The 23,983-nt window shown below is 37.1% G+C and overlaps 1 protein-coding gene across 2 annotated transcripts in view; it reads right to left on the bottom strand.

The window, feature by feature from the left end:
- Positions 1-23,983, bottom strand: part of STX8 (syntaxin 8) — a 237,052-nt gene that overhangs the window by 212,280 nt on the left and 789 nt on the right. For both annotated transcript variants that reach the window (XM_090292517.1, XM_090292518.1), the window contains exons 2-3: positions 14,565-14,664; positions 8,243-8,337 (exon numbers count right to left, since the gene is read on the bottom strand). In XM_090292517.1, the coding sequence (XP_090148643.1) occupies positions 8,243-8,337; positions 14,565-14,664 (195 nt within the window). The remainder of the gene's footprint in view (positions 1-8,242; positions 8,338-14,564; positions 14,665-23,983) is intronic.

Raw genomic sequence — 23,983 nt, 5'->3', positions numbered from 1 at the left:
ATAAATAACTAAAATCTTTTTTTAAAAATTAAAAGGAAAAAAAAAAAACACACAGGAAATGTTGATGGAAAAAAACTTCCGCCATAAAAAGAACAAGTGGAGACAGCGAATGAACACTTCGGAAGGACGTATCTGACACAAGACATAAAAAACCAGCATACAAATAAGCCACCTTAACACAATGGGTTTCATTTGCTTTTGCTTTTTACTTTTTTATTGAATGGTCTTTGTTTTATTAGAACTGAAACACTGGTGATTCAAAGCAGCCTTGGCCATAGCTACCTAGTTCTAGCAAGATACTAGTAAGACTGCTGCTTTGGATCTACAAATAGTTTTCTTTTTAAAAGAGGGCTAGCAATCTCTAAGCTTAGGCCCCCTAAAACTCTAAGGAACTGGCAGAAACACATGGCAGCATAACCACTCCCAGCGTGGAAAAACTGCGGTCCAGTGAGTATACAGCTTTCCTTGCTAATTCTGAACGTAAAGAGCTGGTTAGCTAGTAAAATGGTAAATAGACCTGTAAAAAAAAGTCCCCAGTAACAGACAGTAGTTAGAAAAATCATAAATTTCCCGAACCAATGTAGCTAAGTAATATTAGTGGCCTTAGATATAAAATAATAATAATAATAAATGAATTCCCTCAACATTCCAGGATGCCATGCTTTTCTGAGTAAAATCACTGCCACTGCTTTTCCATTTCCTCCTCAGCTACAGTCGCTCAGTTTTCCATCTCGGAAACCATGAAGTAACAACTGTAACTAAGAAACAGTGGCCTTAAGTACTTCTCCTGTATTAATAACAGGGCTAAACATGAGCCTTTTGATTAACACAACATCAACAATAAATATTGATGCGCTTCAAATTAATGGTAAATTGTCAATAAAGCAGAAGACTTTTATCAGTCTAAAAGAAGCTCCTCAGAAAGCAAAAACAAAAATGACAAGAGCTATAACATGAATTATACAGGACAAATGGGAATTTTAAATTGTGGAAACTATTAATTATATCACAATACTATGCTCAACCTACTCTGACAACCTGTGATTTTCAGCATCCAACCACCCAAGCAAACATAAGCTCAACTATAATCCAATATTACAATTAAATACATTGAACTGGCTCGAGGATTTAACCATGGAAAGTAAAATTACAATGGTATCCTTAGAAGAAGACATAGGAGAACTTTTTAATAAAACTGGAGTAATAAAAATCTTTCTAGATTGACAACCTAGAGGCATGAAGGTAAAGATAAATCTGGCTTTATAAAAATTTTAAATATCTGCAAAAAAATTACAAGTCACAAATTAATAGTGGCAAATTTAGAAAGGGAAAAGACATAACAGCCCAGAAAAAAACACTAATAACTCTAATCAAAGGAAAAATGTAGTTTTGCATAAGTAAAAGAAATGCTAACTGAAATGATACATTTTACTTATCAGGGAGAGAATGGCTGGCGAGGGGTGCTGGAGGGAGCAGAGGAATGAGGAACTCGCAGACGTTCTCGGCAGGAATGTAAACAGGTCCAACCAACTGCCAGGTAGCCTTCCAAATGTCTAACAAAATTTAAATGGCACGTTCTTTCAACAGGAATATCTCCTGCAAACATAGTCGCACATCTATACCGAGACTCAGAAATAAAGATGTCCGCTGCGGCATTATTAATAGCTAAATGCTGGAAACATTCTAGTGTTTAATAAGGAACTAATACATCTACACAATGGAATGTTTTGCAGCCCCTCAAAGACCAGGAAGCTCCTTATATACTGATGATAATGATAATTAACATTTCTGAGCACTAACTACATGCTTATTTGATATGGACTAATCTGCAAAATGCAGTGTTAAACCAAAAAATAAAAATTCAGAGAAGCAGTGGCAGCAGCAAAGAGCTAAATAGTAAATGGTACATTCCCAATGCATTAAAAAAAATCAGGTAGCCACCTATATGTTCCTATATACACAGAAAATCTCTGGGAGATATGCAAACAACTGTCTCTAAGAAGGGGAGCTAGGAGTTCAGGGTGTGAGGGAGATTTATTTTTTTATTGACTATTATTTGTATTGTTTGGTTCTGTTGTATGCTAATTAATAAAAAAACATTTCAAAACTATATGTATAGTATAATACCATTATAGTCAAAAGATTTATATAAATATATATATGATCATGCCTAGAAAAGCCTAGGACATTGTTAACTATGAACAATGAGGTGGAACAGGATGGAGATGAGGCAAAGAGCAGAGTCACTGGTAAAAACTACCGAAAAGAAGTATGTGGGAAGAAAGTACTTCTAATAATAAAAACAATAAAGATGGATTTTAAATTTAGCAGACAGTTACAGATTTAAACTAGTGAAGAAGGGACTAATTAGAGAACATCAGGTTCAAGAGCAGTAACACCTGGTGACTGCTTGGCAGACGAGTAACCGAAGAACAGCATCATAGACAGGTAATGCTAGAGGCCTTAGACAGCTCCTAAGCCAATGCTCTTGTTCTCCTGACCAGGACACGGGGGCCAGCGTGGCTAAGTCACCTGGCGGCGGCTCTTTCTGCTGGCCATCACGGCTTTCCCACCACATCGTGCTGGGCTTCTCCACCCCTGAGTTCCCAGCACTGCTCACTTCATCTTGCCACTTCTTAGCATTCTGCTAAAAACAAGAACAATACTGGTAATACTAATTCAGAATATTCCGGCCCTGGCCAGGTAGCTCGGTTGTTTAGAATGTCATCCTGATACACCAAGGTTGCAGGATTGATCCCCTAGTCCAGGGACATATGAGAATCAACCAATGACACATAAATAAGTGGAACAACAAACTGATGTCTCTCTCTCTCTCTCTCCCCCCTCCTTTCCACTCTCTCTAAAATCAATTTTTTTAAAAAAAGAATACTCCCAGGACTCCCTATAAATCTGGGAAAACTAACCAACACTCCACCTCTTTATTTTCATCTATTTAGAGAACAGAGAGCATAAGGAGATCGGGGGGAGGGGTCGTTAACAAGAGGCTAAAGAATCATCTAGGCACTGATCATACTGCATGTATGCACACCCATGGCAGCTGGGGGTGTGGTGACAGGGTAAGGAAGGACAAGAAAATGGGGCACATGGTCAGTGGCCAGTGCAGGGTCCTCCTCTTCCACCACCACGATGGATAACCATGGAAGAAGGTCAGAGAACAAATAAATGAGGAAAAGGAAGCTCTAACTACCATAGTGCATGCTCACCAGCTAGGATGGGGTGTGAGGCTCAGTGAAAGCAGATCCTGGTTTCACATTAGTAATACCTGTCACCCGTGTTCTTAGGCCCAGCTTCTCCGCATAACCTGGTGAGCCCTTGGAACCGAAGACGAAGAGCCATGGAGATGGTGTGAACCCAGAGGATGCCCCACCCCACTCCAGCTCCTGGACTTTCTCTATTCTGTAGAAAGCTTAAGAATTTAAGCAACCCTTCCTTGTTAATTAATTGCTCTGGACAACGAAAAGTCTTCAGATAAACCCTTCCCGGTGCCGTAACAGAAGAACCACAGACAGTTCAGGCTCCTGGAGACCAGATTTTTCTGGCTCACAAAGCATTTCACCTTTTTTTTTTTTTAAAGCGATCTCTACTGACTATCTGTTGTGTAGATGCCATCCTCAAAGCACTGATCACATCGTGCAAGCATGACTTTAATACTGTCATTACCTGTGTGCTATGATCTAACCTCCTTACATGATTATAAACTCCGTGAGGAAGGACTATCTGTAAATTCTCAATGGTACCTATAACTTTCACAATCATAAAATAAGTAGCAGCTATTCCTCAAGGAGGGCTTATTATATGCGAAGCCCCTTCTATGCATATAATTTAATCCTCACAACCATCCTATAAACCAGGTGTACTTTAGTTATTCCCTTATTTTCACAGACGAGGAAAACAAGGCACAAAGAGGTTAAGTAACTTATCCAAGGTTATCCAGTAAGTGTTGATATCATCTTTTATTCAACACCCGCCATATGAGAGCCTAGTCCTCTGAGGTGCTTTAAATATATTTTCTTTAACGTTCACAACAGCCTTGCAGAGTATAATTACTTCTACTCTATAGGATGAAAGTAAGGTCAGGAAAGACTGGATTTTCTTTGGCCCCGAGGCAGGGGCGGAGCTGGGCTCCAGTCTCAGTTCTGTCTGGTTGCAAAGACAGTGTTGTTCCTACTGTTCCAACAGGGCACTGACTTTTGGATTTCATGGAGCAGAAACATTTCCAAACAAACGGGGGAAGAAGAGAGACTTATATCAAGTTTCCAGTTACATATGTTGTCATGTATGGAAATTCACAAGAACCACAACAGACAAAACTGCTTTTACTATCATGGTGAAAAACAAGGAAACTTTAACATTAAAAGCTAACTAGAAAGAACCATGTAAGAGACTATAAATCACAAAATTTCCGCTGACATAAACATGAGCTTGTCTTTGTGTTTCCCACATTACTAGGCACCAGTGAAATCTGCCAGGGACTTCACTCCCCTTGGCACCACGAGGGGCTGCCACTAAAACCTACTCAGTTGGCCTCACCACACCTACACGTGTTTGAGTTCGTTATTAGGTGACGGCTGCCTCTTCCGTCCTTCTACCTCTCTGTCTACCCATCTTTTCCCCCCCCAAAATAATAAAAAGTGGAAAACAGTTATTCACAGATTAAAAAAAAATTATTCTACAGAACTTCTCTCAAAATACTTTTTTGATACTGAATCCCTTTGTAAAGACATTTAAAAACTCTTCTTAAAGTAGCAAAGATGCCGCTTTTGAATACCCAAGCTTCACAGAAAGCCACTCCTATGAATAACTGTAATACCACCTGAAATTTCACAGGCAGCCTGCGGAGCACACACTTTTTCTCACCTGGCGAGGCAATCATAATTCCCATCTCAAAGAAGCACTGGGAATAGAGTTAATGTCTCTCAGCAATTTAAAACTCTCTGGCTGCAGGACTCTGGTTTATGAATTGCAAACTAACTGATTCAAAAGCACAGAACCTTCATTTTAATTTCACATTTGTTCTTGCCAAGAGAAAAATACCTTTTTTCAGGAAAGAGCAATAACATCTTGTGCCTAACGTCCATGAATTTAATTGTTTGGAAGGTATTTTCATAGGACTTATCTTTCTAGCAGCTCGTAGTGTTCTTTGGAAAGTTTCACGAATGCAGAAGGGAATAAATTTACTCAGCAAAGTACCATAAACTCTCAACTACCCGACACAGTAAGGAAACGCAGCATTCAAATATTCACATTGAAAAGGTCACCCAACATTAATTATGCCTCAAAAAAAGGATTAAAAAGTCACTCTATTGGTGATTTATGGACAAAAATTTTTCTAAGAATTACAACATCATAAAGTATACCTAATAAAGCACAGTGAACACTGTTTAATCTTTCTGATGATTAAGGAGGGTCCTGAGGATCTGCACTATAAACAGGATTTGTCTTGGCACGGCAGCAGCATGCCAATTAACAGGGAATTCTAGCTGAAGACATGCCAAGTGACAGCGGACTGTATTACTCCTACTAAAGTAGGCTTCAGCTTTGAAACAACTGGCTTTCGGGCCAGACCGCCCTCACTGAGACCTTGGCCTGCCATTTCCCAGCTGCGGGGGAGCCCAGGAAAGTTACTGAAGATCTCAGAGATGCCTCTCCTCAGTGTCAAGTCTCCTCTGCTGGAAGTCTGGATTCTCTTTCCATCAGTGACCTGGGGTGCAAAGCTTGACCTGGACTCAATACCTTTTTGTAAGGAGAGGAAGGAACCACCCAAACTAACAATGTGAGGTTACTGGCACTGACAAGTTGCTATCTGACAGATCTGAAATCTGGAGGATAACCGCCATAGAATTATTTAAAATATCTGGGAAGAGGAAGGTCAGGGGAAGGGAACATGTGGGTAGGGTGGGGGGGATTAAAAAGAGGCCTTCATTACATAGAAACTATCTCCTCCTTTCCATTCTACCAAAAGAAAGCAGCTCCCTGAAAATACAAAGGTTTGGAGCGCCCCCACGGGGTGGATTATCTAAACTTCATCCTTAGGACTGGTTTCAGTTAGAGGAGAAATTGTTTTTCAAACAATTGTTTGAAAAATGCATAGGATTTTAAAGAAAGTTATTATATTCCAGTTGAGTTTTGGATTTCTCCTAGGAAAGTCTAAATATTTAATGTCCTTAAATATTTTCATAGTGTATTTAATAATTCAGTTTGGTATTTTTAAATGCTTGGTGTTTAATTCAGCAGTTCCAAGATCACCACAGCACCGAAGTCTATGAGATTTTAAAAGACAGGCTGCAAGCATGTAGAACAAAGGCAATTATTACTGTGGAATGCTTAGCACTCTCTATAATTAATAACTACCAGATATTATTAATAGAGAAAAGTAAAAGTTCTTAATTTGTATCTTTTGTGCCCTATATATTTAGCACAGAAAAACTGTAAGGTGACTAATAATCGGTTACCTTAATGAAAGTTAGCAAATACATAGTTATTAATATTGCATGTGTAACAATATTTAGTTACCTTTCTAATATATGCGGTTTAGTTAACAATAAAATGAGTTTACACAGCTTGACCTCATGTGCAGACTTTCTAATACTTAGTACTAAAGTGGGAAGAATAGCCCTACCAGTCTGAAACTCCTTGAGGTCTATATATTAAGACTTGTCGATGTTGATAAAATAAAAACTCTTATTATAAGAGACTAATTGTGCAGTAATAAAGAACACCACATGGAGGGTAAAGTTACAAACTAAATGTATCAGGACTATTCCAATTATATTAAAAATACAGTACCCACTGCTTATTGAAGTTAAAACTTTTTTTGAACCCTTAGCGGGTTAATAACTGGATATTTGGAAAATCATACACCTAATCTATTTTTTAAAGATTTTATTTATTTATTTACCTTTAGAGAGAGGGAAGGGAGAAAGAGAGGGAGCGAAACATCGATTCATTGCCTCTCGCGTGCCCCCAACTGGGGACCTGGCCTGCAACCTAGGCACGTGCCCTGACTGGGAACCGAAACTTTTGGTTCATAGGCCAGCACTCAGTCCACTGAGCCACACCAGCCAGGGCATGCACCTAACCTAAATGAACCTCCCTGGTGACATAAGGGGTTACACTTGGAGAAAAATATATTTTAAAACATTTTCTATTGTTTTATCTAAGAAACTATATTCCTCCATTCCTCCATATTTAAAAGTGGTCAGTGCCCCAGCTGGTATGGCTCAGTTGGTTGAGTGTCAGCCCACAAACAGAAGGGTCGCAGGTTCAATTCCCATCAGGGTGTACATGAGCAACCAATTTTTCTCTCTTACACTGGTGTTTCTCTCTCTTTCTCCCTCACTTCGCTTCTCTAAACCCTCTCTCCCTTCCTCTCTCTCTAAAAGCAATGAAAACTGTCCTCGGGTGAGGATAAATAAATACAAGTGGGCATTAACAACTATTTCCTGAGATACTAAAATTTGGGATTTGAACATGAACTACTGGCAATTTAAAAAAATGAACAACCAGTTTGAGGTCAATTTTCAAACCAATATAAAGTCAGGTTTAAAGGGTTCATTTAGTGAAAAGGTCACATGTATTTTGCTAAATTGATCAGATGAGGAGTTTCTAAAAAAATGTTTTCACACTTGACAGTGTTGATGGAAGGTCAAGCTAATTACACAACTTGCTTCAAGCAATCGCCATCCCTCTCCGTTCCCAAACCCAAGGCAGGTCTGTACACTATGAAAGAATCTTAAGGCAGACAAATTACATCTCAATAATCTACAGAAACAGGAAAAAAAATGGGTAGTTTCCGTTGGTACTGGCTTCTCAGAAAATAAAATGGATCATTCAAACTTCTGGAAACTCCAGAAGCGGAATCACAGCTCAGGATTACCATGGAAGTTTTCCTACTGCAGCGGTGGCGAACCGCCTTCCAGGCAGTCTAGACGGCAGTGAGGGACCCGATGTAAATACAGCACTGACAGCATTAGCTTCCCGCACTGTAAAGGTCACCCCCAAATAAGTCAATTCCTTCAGCATGCCTTGCTTCGCCAGCATATTCACTGTAACACATGTAACACACACTTAAAATAGAAATCAAGATTATAGGCAATATTTTGGAAACCAGGTCTTCCTCAAGCTGTGGAAAAATCTGGGTGGCCCAGATTCCTTCCTTTCTTAAAATAAGACTGTTTTTCCTCCCACTCTAGAAAAGAGGTGGAAATGTTTACATGGATACATCTGGTGTGTTGACACAGCTCTTAGCAATAAGTCCTTCAAAAGGGCGATCTTTTCCTTCAGATTCTGCAACAAAGCTCTGATTGTCACCGTAAGCTGAAAAGAAAAGAACACATCCTAAGTATGCTAGTCCAGAGGGATCACATCTACTAAAAGTTTCATGTAAACGCTGCTTTATGGACCATGATTCAATCAAAGGGCTGAAGAGACACTTAGCCAGCCTCCCATGAACAAGCTCAGGGTGGAAGGAATCTTAATGGTCACTCTGCAACCTGACCAGGTGGTAAGAGACTCCACAGCTGACCGCTGACATTGACTGGAAGCTGTCCCCTTGTCCTTGCTGTTTACTGAGTTCTGTCCCCGAGAATCGACCGTCTGATGCTGTCTCCCTTGAAGCCATGCAGGAAACTGTTCCCCAGGTTCATCCTCCCCCGTGAGAAACCCACGGTACACTCACCCCTGCTTCCGATGACAAGACATCAGGTCCCCCTGCCATCCCAGCCACTGTTCTCTAAACGCACTGGTATACACATAACTCATTTGAAAGCTTTATAGCAGTGTGTGCTTTTTGTACAAAAGGAATGTTAACCATACCTCACTTATTTTCCAGGACTGTGTGAATTTTTTCCAATCATTCTACAAACCCAGAGGAAATTTCTGTTTGTGGCTCTAAGTGCTACCTTAAAGGATGAAGGAGGGGTGGGGAGAGAGCGTCTCAGAAACTTAGAAATATGAAGAATAAAACTGCCCATGTAAATTACACACAGTCGGCCATAGATGAAATTAGAGGTATGTTTAACAAGACATACTCTGCCATAGGTGCCATTTGCTACCTTGTTAAAAGTAGCAATTATACAACTTCAGTGGGAGGAGGGGCTCCCTCCTCAGATGAATAGCAGAGAACCAGCAACTGGCCAGGGGCTACACGCATGAAGCAGCCTCAAAGGTATCGACAGCCCTGGCTGGGTGGCTCTGTTGGTTGGAGCACTGTCCCATACAACAAACGATTGTGGGTTCGATTCCCAGTCAGGGTACATACCTAGGTTGTGGGTTTGATCCTCAGCCAGAGTGGGTACAGGAGGCAACTGATCAGTGAACCGATCAGTGTTTCTCTCTCCCTCCCCCCACCACCCCCTTGCTTCTTCTCTCTAAAAATCAATAAAAAAAACATATCCTCAGGTAGGATTTAAAATAAATAAATAAAAAGATATCAACAGTCGAGTTAAGTTTAACCTTAACTATTCTAAGACCTCTGGAAATCATAGAAAAACCACCAACAAAGTTTATGGGGAAACATTAAGGAGAGGGGATTTCTCCTCATTCAAGAAGAAAGGAGCTAACAAACAAATAAAAAAGCAAAACACACACACACACACACACACCAGACCTAAGAAGAGTCTACAAAATTAGACCAAACACATTCAAGAGATGAAAGAGTATGTAACCATTAAAAAGTATGACTAAAACCTAAACTTGTTAACATAGAAGAATATCCATCATAATTAAAAGAAAAAAAAATCAAGTGATAAAACAAAATTTCACCCACACAAGAAAAAAATAATCCAGGACTAAATACATCAAAATGGCAAGGGTCATTATCTCTAAGTAGTGGGATTTCATAATAATTGTAACAAAATGATTACTTTCATAATCAGGAAAAATCTATTATCATAATTTAACAGAAACTTTCTAAAGGAGAGAAAAGGAAGGAATGCCTCATTAATATTTTAAGCTAGCACACCCTACTAACAAGCACTGACAGAGATAATGGAGAAAGGGAAACCACAAGCCAATCTCCATTAAAAATTATAAATGGAAAAGACTTTTTCCATTAGCAAAGCAAATTCGTAATTAAATTACAAATTATAATATGCCATCACCAAGTAGAATTTATCCTAGTAACTTAAGAATAGCTTGATGTTAGAAAATCTAATAAAGCTAATAGTGTTAATGATTAAAAATAGAATAAACATATGATTGATGCAGCATGGGGGGAATTAATTAAAAACAAAACAAAGTAAGAAATCTCTGAATGGAACAATATTGCTTTAACTGTAATGTTATTTAACTTTGGTCTAGGAGTTCTAACCAATGCAATAAGACAAGTTAAAGAAATACACAAGGGCTAGAAAGGAAATAAAATTATCATTATTTGCAGATTATTAATAGTCTATTCATTAAAGTTAAGAGAATCAATTGAAAGATTACTAGAAACAGGAAAAGAACTCACTATGCTGATCAATCATAATGTGAAAAAAATTGAGGACATTTCTAAATTCAGTAATAGCTAGGGAGAATTTTTTTAATTATTATTTTTTAACTTCATTAACAATATCAACAAAATCTAAAAGTTATCTAGCACAGTCCCTGGCATATAGTAACTTCATGATATACTGCTGAAGGAATGAGTAAAAGGAAACACTCAATATTGTAAAAATGTAAATGCTCTCCAATTTAATCTATAAATATACTACACATCTATTCTAAATCCCATTTGGACTTCTTTTATAGGAGAGCACGTGGTAATTTGAGGCACAGCACAAAATTCTTTTTAATGAAGGTGTGAAAAATCACTCTAAAAGAAGGATAAATGAAAAACCATAGAAAATTCATGAACAGATGTATTAAAGGAGGCATTAAACAATCAGGTATTAATCTTTATTTTAAAAAGCTACATGAGTATGATGCTGGCAGTCACCAACAACTTCATTAGTGCAACAGAACAGAATGTCCAGAAGCAGTGCAGTGTGTAAAAATTCAGTGAATGAAATACAGAATATTTCATATGTTGGGGTGGGTAATTAATAATTTAGCAAATGGGGGAAAAAGTCAGATGCCTATAAGATGCCAAAATAAAGTTCAAATATTATAAAGATTTATGTATTTAAAAAAATAAAAGCAGAAGAAGTGCTTAAGGTAGACGTTAGAAGTAGACAGCTACCCAAAGACATCAACAAGGCATGAACAGTAATATTAAACTCAGAAACCAACTGTTTGTCTTCACCTGTCTGCTAATGATACTAGTTATAATAATAATTATACTGGTTCTGTGTTTTTTCTATATAATCCAGTTACTTATGATTACTGAACACATATTAGAAGTAGTTAATACTCTTTTTATGGCTTATGTAAATGTTAGACAGGATGCCAAATACAGAAAATGAGACAAGAGGTGAAAGCTGGATCGTGATCATTCACAGGATAAAATTGACCCAGAGTACTTTTTTACACAGAAGGCCATAAGACCTGACTGCCTTCCATTTCTCTGCCCTTCCTTTTGTGGGAAAAATTAGGCCTCCACTCATATCGCATGGTAACAGCATTGCCCCAACCCCAATGGTCAACAAGATGAGACCACACTATGTGATCAATAGGCTGATCATCAATGTTCCTTCAGATTGATTTATGACCAAAAGGGAGAATTGTGGAAGAAAAAAATTGGTTTTATGGAAAGTAACCTCACAGGGTGATCTGATCATAAATGATGAATAGTCATGCCCCAGGCCTATCACTTCTTTTGTGAAAGGTTTTAAGCAAGCCCAGTCCACTGTTCCTGTGCATGAAGTTAACACCTTTGAAAACCCAGAAGTGATACCCCTGGAAGCAGGTATTAACCTTCAAGAGAGCAAATACTCTTGCTAACTACCCTATAATCCAATCCCCACCTCGCTTTCTCCAAGCTTCCTGACATCCATTCCTTAATTTCAAATAAATTACAAAGATTGTAAAACTGTTATTCTCCAGAGCATTTCAGATCTTGCTCCCTGGCATATGTTGTCATTCGGCTCAAATAAACTCTTATGAAAATTCAAAAAAATGTTAGACAATTAGGAAAAATACTTATATAATCTCTGGATGTAAAAGGCCTTTTCCCAATTTTTTTTATTTTTCAATTACAGTTGACATAAGATATTATATTAGTTTCAGGTATAAAAAGCCTTTCTAAGCAGTAGCTGCCCTTCCTCTAAAAGAAAATACCACAAATAAAAAGACTGATAATTTCAAATAAAATTTAAAAACAAGTATATACTAAAAAATGTCAGGAATAAAATAAAAAACCAAACTAATAGAAAAATATTTGTATCAGTTATGCTTAATATAGTTAACGTACATATGCAGAACACTTTAAAATTAAGAAATAAGGTAGGTTAAGGACATATACATACTTAGTCAATTCATAAAGGACAAAATACAAATACCAGAAAAATATACAAAAAGATGTCTGGTGACATAAGAAATTAAGAAGTACATAGTAAAGTACTGTATACTTCAACCAACAGAGTGAGATTTTTAAAAAATAATCAGAAATGGTATGGAAATATAATCCTATTTTATATGTGTGTGTGTGTGTGTGTGTGTATGTGTATGAATATATATATATTTAAAGCTTAAAATTTTATACAACCTAAATCCAGAAAGCCTACATTGAGGAATTTACTCTCATCTGGGCAATAATCTAGCCACCTAGAACTAGACTAAGATTGTTAGAAACTTTTAAAGTAAAACAGAAGAAATTAAAGAGATGTCAATAATCACACTGAAAACTCATTTATAATTAGAAATAATCTAACTGCCCAAGAAGATGGTACTAGTTAAATGGATCAGAGATTTAAATGTAAAAAAAAAATATCAAACTTTACATTTACTAGAAGAAAACAGGAATAAATTCCTTATAACTCTGCAAATATAAAACCTATCAATGAAAACAGAGAAGCAATTAAAGATTGATAGTGAACTTCTTTTAAATAAACAAAACTTTCACATGTCAGAAGATACCATAAACAAAATCAAACAACACATGACGAAGGAAAAGAAATAATTACACTACATAATAAAGAGCTAATCTCGCTAATATAAGGAGTTCTTGAAGACTACTAAAGAAAACCCATAATTCAAGAGAAAAATAGGCAAAAGACAAGAAGTTAGTTAACAGAAAATATATATAAAAATAGTGCTTGAGCATGTGAAAACATAACTTCACATGACTCATAATATGAAAATTCCAAATTAAAACTATACTGAAATATTACATCTCACTTATCAGACTGGCAAAAATTCAGCAGATGGACAACACCCGGTTGGCCGGCTGTGAAGAAACAGAAACTCTCACACATGGCTGGTGGTGCTGCCAAAAGGGGCAACCCCTGTGGAAGGGAATTTGGCAATGAGGGAAAAAAATCATGTATTCCTTAGTTCCGAGAATTCACCCTTAAAAGACACTTCAACAAATATAAAGAAAAAAAGCACAAAGCTGTTTATGGCATCATTATTCATAACAGCAAAAGACTGGAACTATCTTAAATGCCCACCCTTAGAAGACAGAGTAAATGAATGATGGTACATCTACACGCTAGAACACCATACAGCCCTAATGAATTAATATGGAGATATCTGTGATAAATTATTTTTTTTAAAGGTCAAGATACAAAGGAGCATTTTGTTTAAAAGGAAGAGAAAAATACACATACACACAGAGATGCTTATGTTTGCAAGGAGTAATACAGGAAGAATAAACCAGAAATTAATGAAAATGGTTACTCACAGGAAGGGGGTGAAGGGGTGGAAGAGTGTGAGAGGGAAACCAAACTCTGAGTGTGCCTTTTTCCCAGTTTAAATGTTTTATATATTTAAAATTAAATCAACAAGGGAGGGAGTAAACCCTAAAAATCAATATAAACAGAAACAGAAAGAAAAGAAACAAAGAATAGCATAAGACAAAGAAAAAAAAAATCTATTTTTACATTCTTAAATGTAACGTGTAAAAGCAACTTTGAGGATGTATACTCAAAGAATGAGGACGGCCCTGGCTGCCGTGGCTCCGTGGACAGAGCGCCGACCTGCGAGCCAAAGCGTCACTGGTTTGATTGCAGTCGGGGCATGTGCCTGGGTTGCGGGCCAGGTCCCCAGTTGGGGCTGTGAGAGGCAACCAATCGAGTTTCTCTCCCTCTCTTTCTCCCTCTCTCTGAAAATAAATAAAATCTTTAAAAAAAGAAAAAAAAGAAAAGAAATGAGAACACTGCCCCTGGTCCTGCAAAGATATACTATCTCAGTGGAAAGTGTACCAACCCTAGAACTAGACTAAGACTGTTAGAAACTTTTAAAGTAAAACAGAAAAAATTAAAGAGATGTCATGCTTCCATTAGTCTCAGTGACTAAGTAACTATTAACTGCTTGGTTGTAATGTCATAAGCATATAAGCCATCATACATGCGCACATGTACACACACACGTACCTGGACATGCACACCCTGAGAAACAGGAGGATTTCCAGACCTCAAAGCTCGTACAAGTCATTTCAAATGCTAACTCTCTCCTGGTCTTACCTTGGTGGTAGTTTCACCATTTCTTTCATACTGGTTTCGTTGTTGAATTTTCTCAGCAATCTCTTGTGCAATTTGGCAAGTAGAATCGTATGTGGACAACCTGTATTAAATTCATGAGGAGAGGAAAATGTTTAAGTTACTTTAAAAAATGTTTCTGCATTATATATTTATATACTATTATAAACATATACATATTTTCAAGTATATGAAAGAAAAGCAGGTGATACAGCACATCACATAATTAAGAAAACAGGAGGGAGGCTCATAAGAAAAATTGGATCCTGGTCCCAGCTTTGCTACATTTCCTCTTCTTCTCTTCCATATTGTCATCTATAAAAGAAACAACTTAATGGAGGTATCACACTCCCTAACTGCAAGTTATACGACAAAGCTACAATATCAGATACGCAGACCAATGGAACAGAATTGTATGTTTTTGACAAGGGAGCCAATAAATGGTGCTGGGATGATTGGAAAGCCACACGCAAAAGAATAAAACTATACTGCTATTTAACATCATACACAAAAATTAACACAAAATGGATCAAAGACTTAAATATAAGACCTGAAACAATAAGATACAGAGAAGAAAACATAGGCACTAAACTTGAACCTCAGTCTCAGAGAGGATTTTATGAATTTGCCCCCAAAGGCAAGGGGAGTGAAACCAAAAATAAATGAATGGGACTACATCAAACTAAAAAGCTTCTGCACAGCAAAAGAATCCATCAACAAAACAAAAGACAAGCAACCCAATGGGAGAAGAGATTTGCTAACAATACCTCTAATAAGAAGCTAATATCTAAAATACATAAAGAACTCATACAATTCAACAACAAGAAACAAACCAATAAAAAATAAAAATGGACAGAGGACATGAACAAACACTTCTCCCAAGAAGACATACAAATGGCAGACAGATATATGAAAAGACGCTCAACTTCCCTTGGTATCAGGGAAATGCAAATCAAAACTACAATGAGATACCACCTCCCATGTTAGAATGGCTGATATCAGCAAGTAATAAGTGTTGGAGAGGCTGTGGAGAAAAAGGAACCCTCATTCACAGCTTACTGATGGGAATGTAAACTCTCGCAGCTATTGTGGAAAGCAATATGAAGGTTCCTCAAAAAATTAAGAGTAGAGTTGCCGTATAACCCAGCAATTCCTCTTGTGGGTATCTACCTGAAAAACTTGAAAACATTTATTTGCAAAGATATATGTACCCCTATGTCCACTGCAGCATTATTCATGATTGCCAAGACATAAAAACAACTTAAGTGCCGTTCAATGAATAACTGGCTAACAATGTGGTACATATATGCAATGCAACACTACTCAGTATAAGAAAAGATGAAATACTGACATTCCTGGAGCACCCAGCAGGTGATCAAGGACACTGTGCCACAGGGTCTGACAGGACACCTACTCCATAGGGCCACCTTACCATGACGGGGAGGCATAGCAGATCTACCTAATATAGAGAGACAAACACAAAGGGGCAGTCAAAAGGGGGAGACAAAGAATTATGCCCCAAATGAAAGAACAAAAGAAATCTTCAGAAAAAGAGCTAAATGAAATGGAGGCGAGTAATTTCTCAAATACAGAATTCAAAACACTGGTTTTAAGGATGTTCAAGGAACTTAGTGAGAACTTCAACAGCATGAAAAAGGACATAGAAACCATAAAAAAGAACCAGTCAGAAATAAATAATACAATATCTGAAATGAAGAATACACTAGAAGGAATCAACATTGGATTAGATGAAACAGAGGACAGAATCAGCAATTTGGAAGACAAGGTATCAGCAAAAAAGTAAGAAGAATTTTTTTAAATGAAGCTACTTTAAGGGACCTTTGGGACAACATGAAGTGTAACAAGATCTGCATCACAAGGGTACCAGAAGGAGGAGAGAGAGCAAAGGATTGAGAATCTATTTAAAGAAATAATGCCTGAAACTTCCCTAACCTGGTGTTAAAAGAAATTAAAACGACACACAAGTCCAAGAAGTACAGGGAGTCTCAAACAAGAGGAATGCAAAGAGGACCACACAAAGACATATCATAATTAAAATGGCGAAGGTTAAAGACAAAGAGAGAATATTAAAAGCAGCAAGAAAAAGACAACTGAGTTACCTACAAGGGAGCTCCCGTACGACTGTCAGCTGATTTCTCAACAGAAACATCTCAGGCCAGAAGAGATTGGCATGAAATATTCAAAGTAATGAAAAGCAAGGATGCACAACCAAGACTTTACCCAGCAAGGCTATCATTTAAAATTGAAGGAGAAATAGAGCTTCCCAGACAAGAAAAAGCCAAAGGAGTTCATTACCACCAAATCAGTATTACAAGAAATGTTAAAAGATCTTCTTGAAAAAGAAGAAGAAAACAGAGGAATATAGTTATGAAGAATAAAATGGCAATGAATATGTAGCTATCAATAATAACTTAAAATGTAAATGGCTTAAATGCTCCAATCAAAAGACAATGGGTAGCTGAATGGATAAAGAAACAAGATGCATATATATGCTGTCCATAAGAGACCCACCTCAGAAATAAAGATACACACAGACTAAAAGGGATAGAAAAAGATAGTTCAGGCAAATAAAAATGAAAAAAAGTTGGGGTAGCAATACTTATATCAGACAGAATAGACTTTAAAACAAAGACTATAATAAGAGACAAAGACGGACACTACATAATGATAAAGGGAACAACTCAACAAGAGGACATAATCCTTGTAAACATTTATGCAGCCAACATAGGAGCACCTAAATAGACAAAGCAATCTTGATGAACATAAAAGGAGAGAGCGACAGTAGTATAGTCAAAAAAGGGGATCTTAACACTCCATTGACATCACTGGATAAACTTTCCAGACAGAAAATCAACAAGGAAACAGTGGCCTTAACTGACACACTAGATCTGATGGATATCTTCAGAGCATTTCACTCCAAAGCAGGAGAATATACATTTTTTTCAAATGCACATGGAACATTTTCTAGGTTAGACCACTTGTTAGGTCTCAAAAGAAGTCTCAGTAAATTTAAAAAGACCGAAATCATATCAAGCATCTTCTCTGACCACAATCGTATGAAACTCAAAATCAATCACAAGAAAACAGCAGAAAAACACACAAAGACGTGGAGGCTAAATGACAAGTTACTAAACAATGAATGGGTTGACAATGAGACCAAGGAAGAAATAAAAAGATACCTTGGGACAAATGGAAATAAAAACACAACAACCTCAAATCTACGGAGCACAGCAAAAGCAGTCCTAAGAGGGAAGTTTATAGCACTACAGGCTCAAGAAGCAAGAAAAATCTCAAATAAGCAATCTAACCTTACACTTAAATAAAATAGAAAAAGAACACAAAGCCCAAAGTGAGCAGCAGAAGGAAAATAATAAAGATCAGAGTAGAAATAAATGAAATAGAGTCTAAGAAATAAATACCAAAGATAATGAAACCAAGAGCTAGTTCTTGGAAAAGATAAACATGATTAACAAACCTTTAACCAGACTCATCAAGAAAAAGAGAGGAGCCAAATAAATAAAATCAGAAATGAAAAAGGAGAAGTAACAAATCACACCAGAGAAATACAAAAGACTGTAAAAAAATTACAAACAACAATATGTCAACAAATTGGACAATCTGGATGAAATGGATAAATTCATAGAAACACACAATCTTTCAAAACGGAATCAGGAATAATCAGAAAATCTGAACAGACAATTACAACTAATGAAATTGAAGCACTAATCAAAAAACTCCCCAAAACAAAAGTCCTGGACTGGATGGCATTGTAGGTGAATTTTACTGAAGATTCAAGGAAGAACTAAAACCTATCCTTCTCAAACTATTCCAAATAGTTCAGGTGGAGGGAATACGCCCACACTCATTTTACGAGGCCAGCATTATCCTGATTACAAAATCAGATACAGACACTACAAAGAAAGAAAATTATAAGCCAATATCACTAGTGAACATAAGTGCCAAATTCCTCAACACAATATTAGATAACTGGGTCCAGCAATACATTAGAAAAACCATTCGCCATGATCAAGTGGGATTTATTCCAGGGATGCAAGGTTGGTATAGTATCCACAAATCATTAAATGTGATTCACCACATAAACAAAATGAAGGATAAAAATCACGTGATCATATCAATAGATGCAGAAAAAGCATTTGATAAAATCTATAACCCATTTATGATAAAACCTCAGCATAGTGGGAACAAAGAGAACATACCACAATGTAATAAAGTCCATATATGACAAACCCACAGACAACATCATTCTCAATGGGCAAAACCTACAAGCATCCCCTTAAGATCAGGAACAAAACAGGGATGTCCTCTTTCACCACTCTTATTCACGTAGTACTGGAAGTCCTAGCCACAGCAATTTGACAAGAAGAAGAGGTAAAAGGCATTCAAATTGGAAAGGAAGGAATAACGTTGTCATTATTTGCAGATGGCATGATATTCTATATAAAGAACCCTTAAGATTCCACCAAAAAAACAAAACAAAACAAAAAAAAAACCTACTAAAATTGATAAATGAATTCAGTAAAGTAGCAGGATACAAAACAAATATCCAGAAATCAGTTGCATTTTTATACACCAATAATGAACTATCATAAAGAAAAACTAAGAAAACAATCCCATTTACAATTGCATAAAAAATACCTAGAAGTAAATTTAACCAAGGATGTGAAAGACCTGTACTTGAAAAATTGTAAGACACCGAAGAAAGAAATTCTTGAAGAAGATACAAATAGGAGGAAGCATATATCATGTTTATGGATAGAAAAAATTAACATCAAAATGCCCATCCTACCCAAAGCAATCTATAGCCTTAATGCAGTTCCTATTGAGATACCAATGGCATATTTCACAGAACTAGAACAAATATCCCCAAAACTTATATGGAACCACAAAGACCCCAAACAGCTTCAGCAAACTTAAGAAGAAGAAAGTTGGAAGTATCGTGCTGTCTCATATCAAACTATAAGTCCATACTAATCAAAACAGCATGGAACTGGTATAAAAACAGACGTATAGATTAATGGAACAGAACAGAGAGCCCAGAAGTAAACCCACTCCTTTATGGTCAATTAATATTTGACAAAGGAGGAAGGAACACAAATTGGGGAAACGACAGTCTATTCAATAAATGGTGTTGGAAAAATTGGACAGATACGTGCCAAAAAAAAAAAAAAAAGAAAGAAAAAGGAAACTAGGCCACCTTCTTACACCATACACAAGAATAAACTCAAAATCGATTAAAGGCTTAAATGTAAGACTTGAAACCATAAATATCCTAGAAGAAAACATAGACAGTAAAATCTCAAACAGGTTTCTTAGTAATATTTTTTCTGATATCTCTTTGGGCAAGAAAAACAAAAGAAAAAAATAAACAAATGGGGCTACAAACTAAAAAGTTTTTGCACATCAAAGAAAAACATCAACAAAATGAAAAGATAACCTAATGAATGGGAGAACATATTCACCAATGATACATCTAATTAGGGGTTAATATCCAAAATTTGAAGAACTTATAGAACTCAACACCAAAATAAACCAAACATTCCAATTAAAAAATGGGCAAAGGACCTTAATAGACACATTTCCAAAGATGCCACATAGATGGCCAATAGATATATGAAAAGATGCTCAATGTCACTAATCATCACAGAAATGCAAATGAAAACTACATTTGCATCAATAAAACAACAAACAATGCTGGCCAGGATGTAGAGGAAAGGAAACTTGCAAGCACTGTTGGTGGGAATGCAGATGGGTGCAGTCACTGTGGAAAACAGTACGAAGTTTCTTCAAAAAATTAAAAATGGACCTAACTGATGACACAGAGTTTCCTCTTCTGGGAATCTGTCCAAAAAAACAAAACACTAATTCGAAAGCATATGTGCACCCCTATGTTCACTGCAGCATCATTTACAATAGCCAAGATCTGGAAGCAGCCCAAGTGCCCATCAGTGCGTAAAAAGCTGTGGCACACTCACACGATGGAATACTACTCGGCTGCAAACGAAGGAAATCTTACCCTTTGTGGCAGCATGGATGGACCTGGAGAGCATTATGCTAAATGAAATAAGCCAGTCAGAGAAATACACGTACCATGAGATTTCACTTGTATGCAAAATCTAATGGACAAAATATAATAAACAAAATAGTAACAGAGTCATAAATAAAGGGAACAAAGTGACAGCTGTCAGAGGGGAGAGGGTAGGAGAGCTGGGAAAAAGATAAAGGAAGAAAAAAAAAAAAAAGGAAAAAAAAAACCCTCATAGACACAGACAACAGTATGGTCATTACCAGAGGGAAAGAGGGGTGTCGGGGGTTAAAGAGGGTAAAGGAGGGATAAATGGTGAGGGAAGAGACTTGACTTTGGGTGGTGAACACACAATACAATATACAGATGATGTATTGTATAGCTGTACACCTGAAACCCATATAATTTTATTAACCAATGTCACCCTAACGAATTCAATAAAAATATCTTAAAAATAATAAAAAAATAAAAATATTTTAAAGAGGAGCTTAGGTCTGCCTCTGTGGTTCCAGAGCATACATATGAAAATCAATAATAAATACTATATCTGTTGTTCTGAAGTGAGAGAAATGACTGTCCTGGAGGCACTCAGACCTGGCAGGACTAGGCCAAAGGTTACATGTTGGGCCGAGGCACCAGGTTAAAGCAAGTCTCTTCTGACCGAAGGGAGGAAGGAGCACACTTTAGATGTGGCAAAAGGCATAAGGAGCAAACACCCGAGAAAGGAATAACACGCCTGGCACGTTCAGCTGAATGGCGGCCCTGGGTAGGAAGGGAAAGTATAACATGACAAAGAGGAGAAACAGCTAGTTTCTGAAGAGCCTTGAATGCCAGCCTCACCAGTTTTACACACAAAGCAGGCCTTGAGGAGGGTAAATGAAATGCTGAAGGGCAAAATCCTGGGGGGTTTGCCGCAATCTTCACTTTAGCCATAAAAAGCGTAGTTCTGAAACTTTGCTACATATTGAAATAACTGGGGAATCTCAAAAAACAAACATACAAGCAACACCCCACCACCACCACCACCAGTTCCTGGCTCCCACCCCGGGGCATTCTGATTAAGTTGGTATGGGGTTCGACCTGGGCCCAAGGAACTGTGAAAGCTCCCAGGTGGTTCCAATCTGTAGCAAAGTTTGGGAACCACCGGCCTGACGGTAATAGGCAACCTCATCACGGTATCATATATACAAGTGCCTCAAGTACTACTTCAGGAAAGTTAACCTGAATCCCATTTACATAAACTGTTAGGGAGGAGAGAAAAGTGGCAGGAGACCAACGGAAGACTTCGTGAGCTATTCAATTACATAACCCGTCACCAGTATTCACTATGTGCAAGGCGAAGGCAATAATAAAGGCTTAGGCTACAGGAGAAACAGACAGCATAAGAGAGATCTAAAAGAAAAAAGAAAAAAAAGAGATTAGTGAATAATCTGATGCTTTAAGGAATGAAGGAAAAGTGGGTTTGTTTTCAGGCCTAAGTGATGCCGTGACAGAGACTGAGGAACTAGAAAAGGGAAAATAAAAGAAATTTCCAGACTATGTACAGGGCCTTCTTCTAGCACAAAAATACATACTGAATGCACAGTTAAATTCATATATGTATAACATTTACCTTAAAATACACTCAGAAAAAAAAAAGACAAAGTACAGAGATGAAACAAAATAGCAAAATATTGATAATTCCAGAAATTGGGTTATGACTATAAAGGGGCTCATCATACTATTCCACTTTATATATTTATTTTACCTTCCATAATACAATTTTTAAAAAGTAAATAGATCAAAACATCCAGTGTTCATTAATTCCTCTTTTTTATTTTTTTGTATTAACAAAAAGTCACAAAAAAATAAATAAGTTCAACAAGAATATAAAACTGTTAAGGTTTAACTGTAATTTTTCCAGAAATGGTATATCATCAACATTTACAGCAGTAAAGCCAATTAACTTTATTAACAAAGAGTTCAGAGACGATAATCACTCACGACTGTTAAATAGTGAGCTTACCACTTGCTGTGATATGCCATTAAAACAGTAACTCCTAAGCATTAGAACACTACTCAGGAGCAAAGCATCATTGCCCTGATTTTCAACAGCACGAAGGCAAAGCTATAGTCAAGTCTGTTTTTAAAGGGTTTTCAAAGTCTCATTACATACTCCTTTCTACTCTCCAATCAGCAACCCATTTTGCAAAGTAAACCGATGCTAGCACACCCAAGTTCCCCTGTTGCTTCTTTCAACAGTCAAATGAGAAAGCCACTGAGTGAAGCTACGTGAGGAAAAATTATAAATGTTTTTTTCAACATTAGCTATGGAAGAGGCTTGGGTTCCACTGACAGCTTCCACCAATCTAAATGGCTAACCTGGGGCCTCTCCCTTATTTCTGAGCTATAAATCCTACCTTATATGTAAAGTGAGGGAGTTAGCTTCCAGGAGGTGGACAGCAATTTGGCAATATGTTATCATATTACGTTAAAAGTGTTCAGCCTCTTGGACCCAATAGTTTCACTTCTCAGAAGTGAATCAAGGAAATAAAAGATGGAATAAAGGTGTAGTCTTTATAATAATTAAAAACAAAAATACCCTAATATTACAAAGAGGTACAAAGAAGGGACTACTTAAATAAAATATGGTTATTCCTGGCAGTATTATGCACATAAGATGTACTGTCAGTGTTCTTCCTCCCCTATAGGCATGCATCTCCTGAACTCTAAGGGCCCCCCACTAGACTTGCAGCCGTGGGAGCAATGGCCAGCTGGTCCTGGGCTAACCCCCTGGACCTGTCTGTCTCCAAGGTCCCTTTCCTCTGACTTTCCTGTGAGCAAAGCAGCCCCGCCTAGTTTCTCTTCAGTTGCTTCTTCTTTCCTAAGCGCTTCCTTGTTTCGCTGTCCCCAGTTTTAATAAATGTCCTCTAAAAATCAGGGAAAAAAGTATTATCAGTATACATTAATAATGTTCCCTGTTTTGTAAACATATACATACATACATACATACATACGTAGGTATTATATAAATTCATCTTAAAAATCAATAATGGCTATTACTCCAAATGACAGTTAAAAGATGTTGATTTTTCTTCTCTGCAAATATTCAGTATTTTCCAAATTTTCTATCAGGGTGTATGCAATTGTTAAGAGTAGGTGGAAAAAACTAGTGTTCAATCAATCAATCCATTAGCCCAGATAACCTAGATTTCAGGGAGTGCTAACTTTGATCTTGCAATCCATTCTCCTAATGTCCAGACTTAAGCAATTATAAACTACATTAGAAATAAATGCCAACATAAGACACATACTCCAACAAGAACTTTATAGAACTATAATGTTTTTAATTATTAAACAA

Source organism: Furipterus horrens, unplaced genomic scaffold, assembly GCF_987537825.1.
Source record: "Furipterus horrens unplaced genomic scaffold, mFurHor1.1.pri manual_scaffold_11, whole genome shotgun sequence".
In the NCBI taxonomy this organism is placed as follows: Eukaryota; Metazoa; Chordata; class Mammalia; order Chiroptera; family Furipteridae; genus Furipterus; species Furipterus horrens.
Note: the sequence above shows the minus strand (reverse complement) of the source record. Positions and strands in the feature narration are given on the sequence as shown.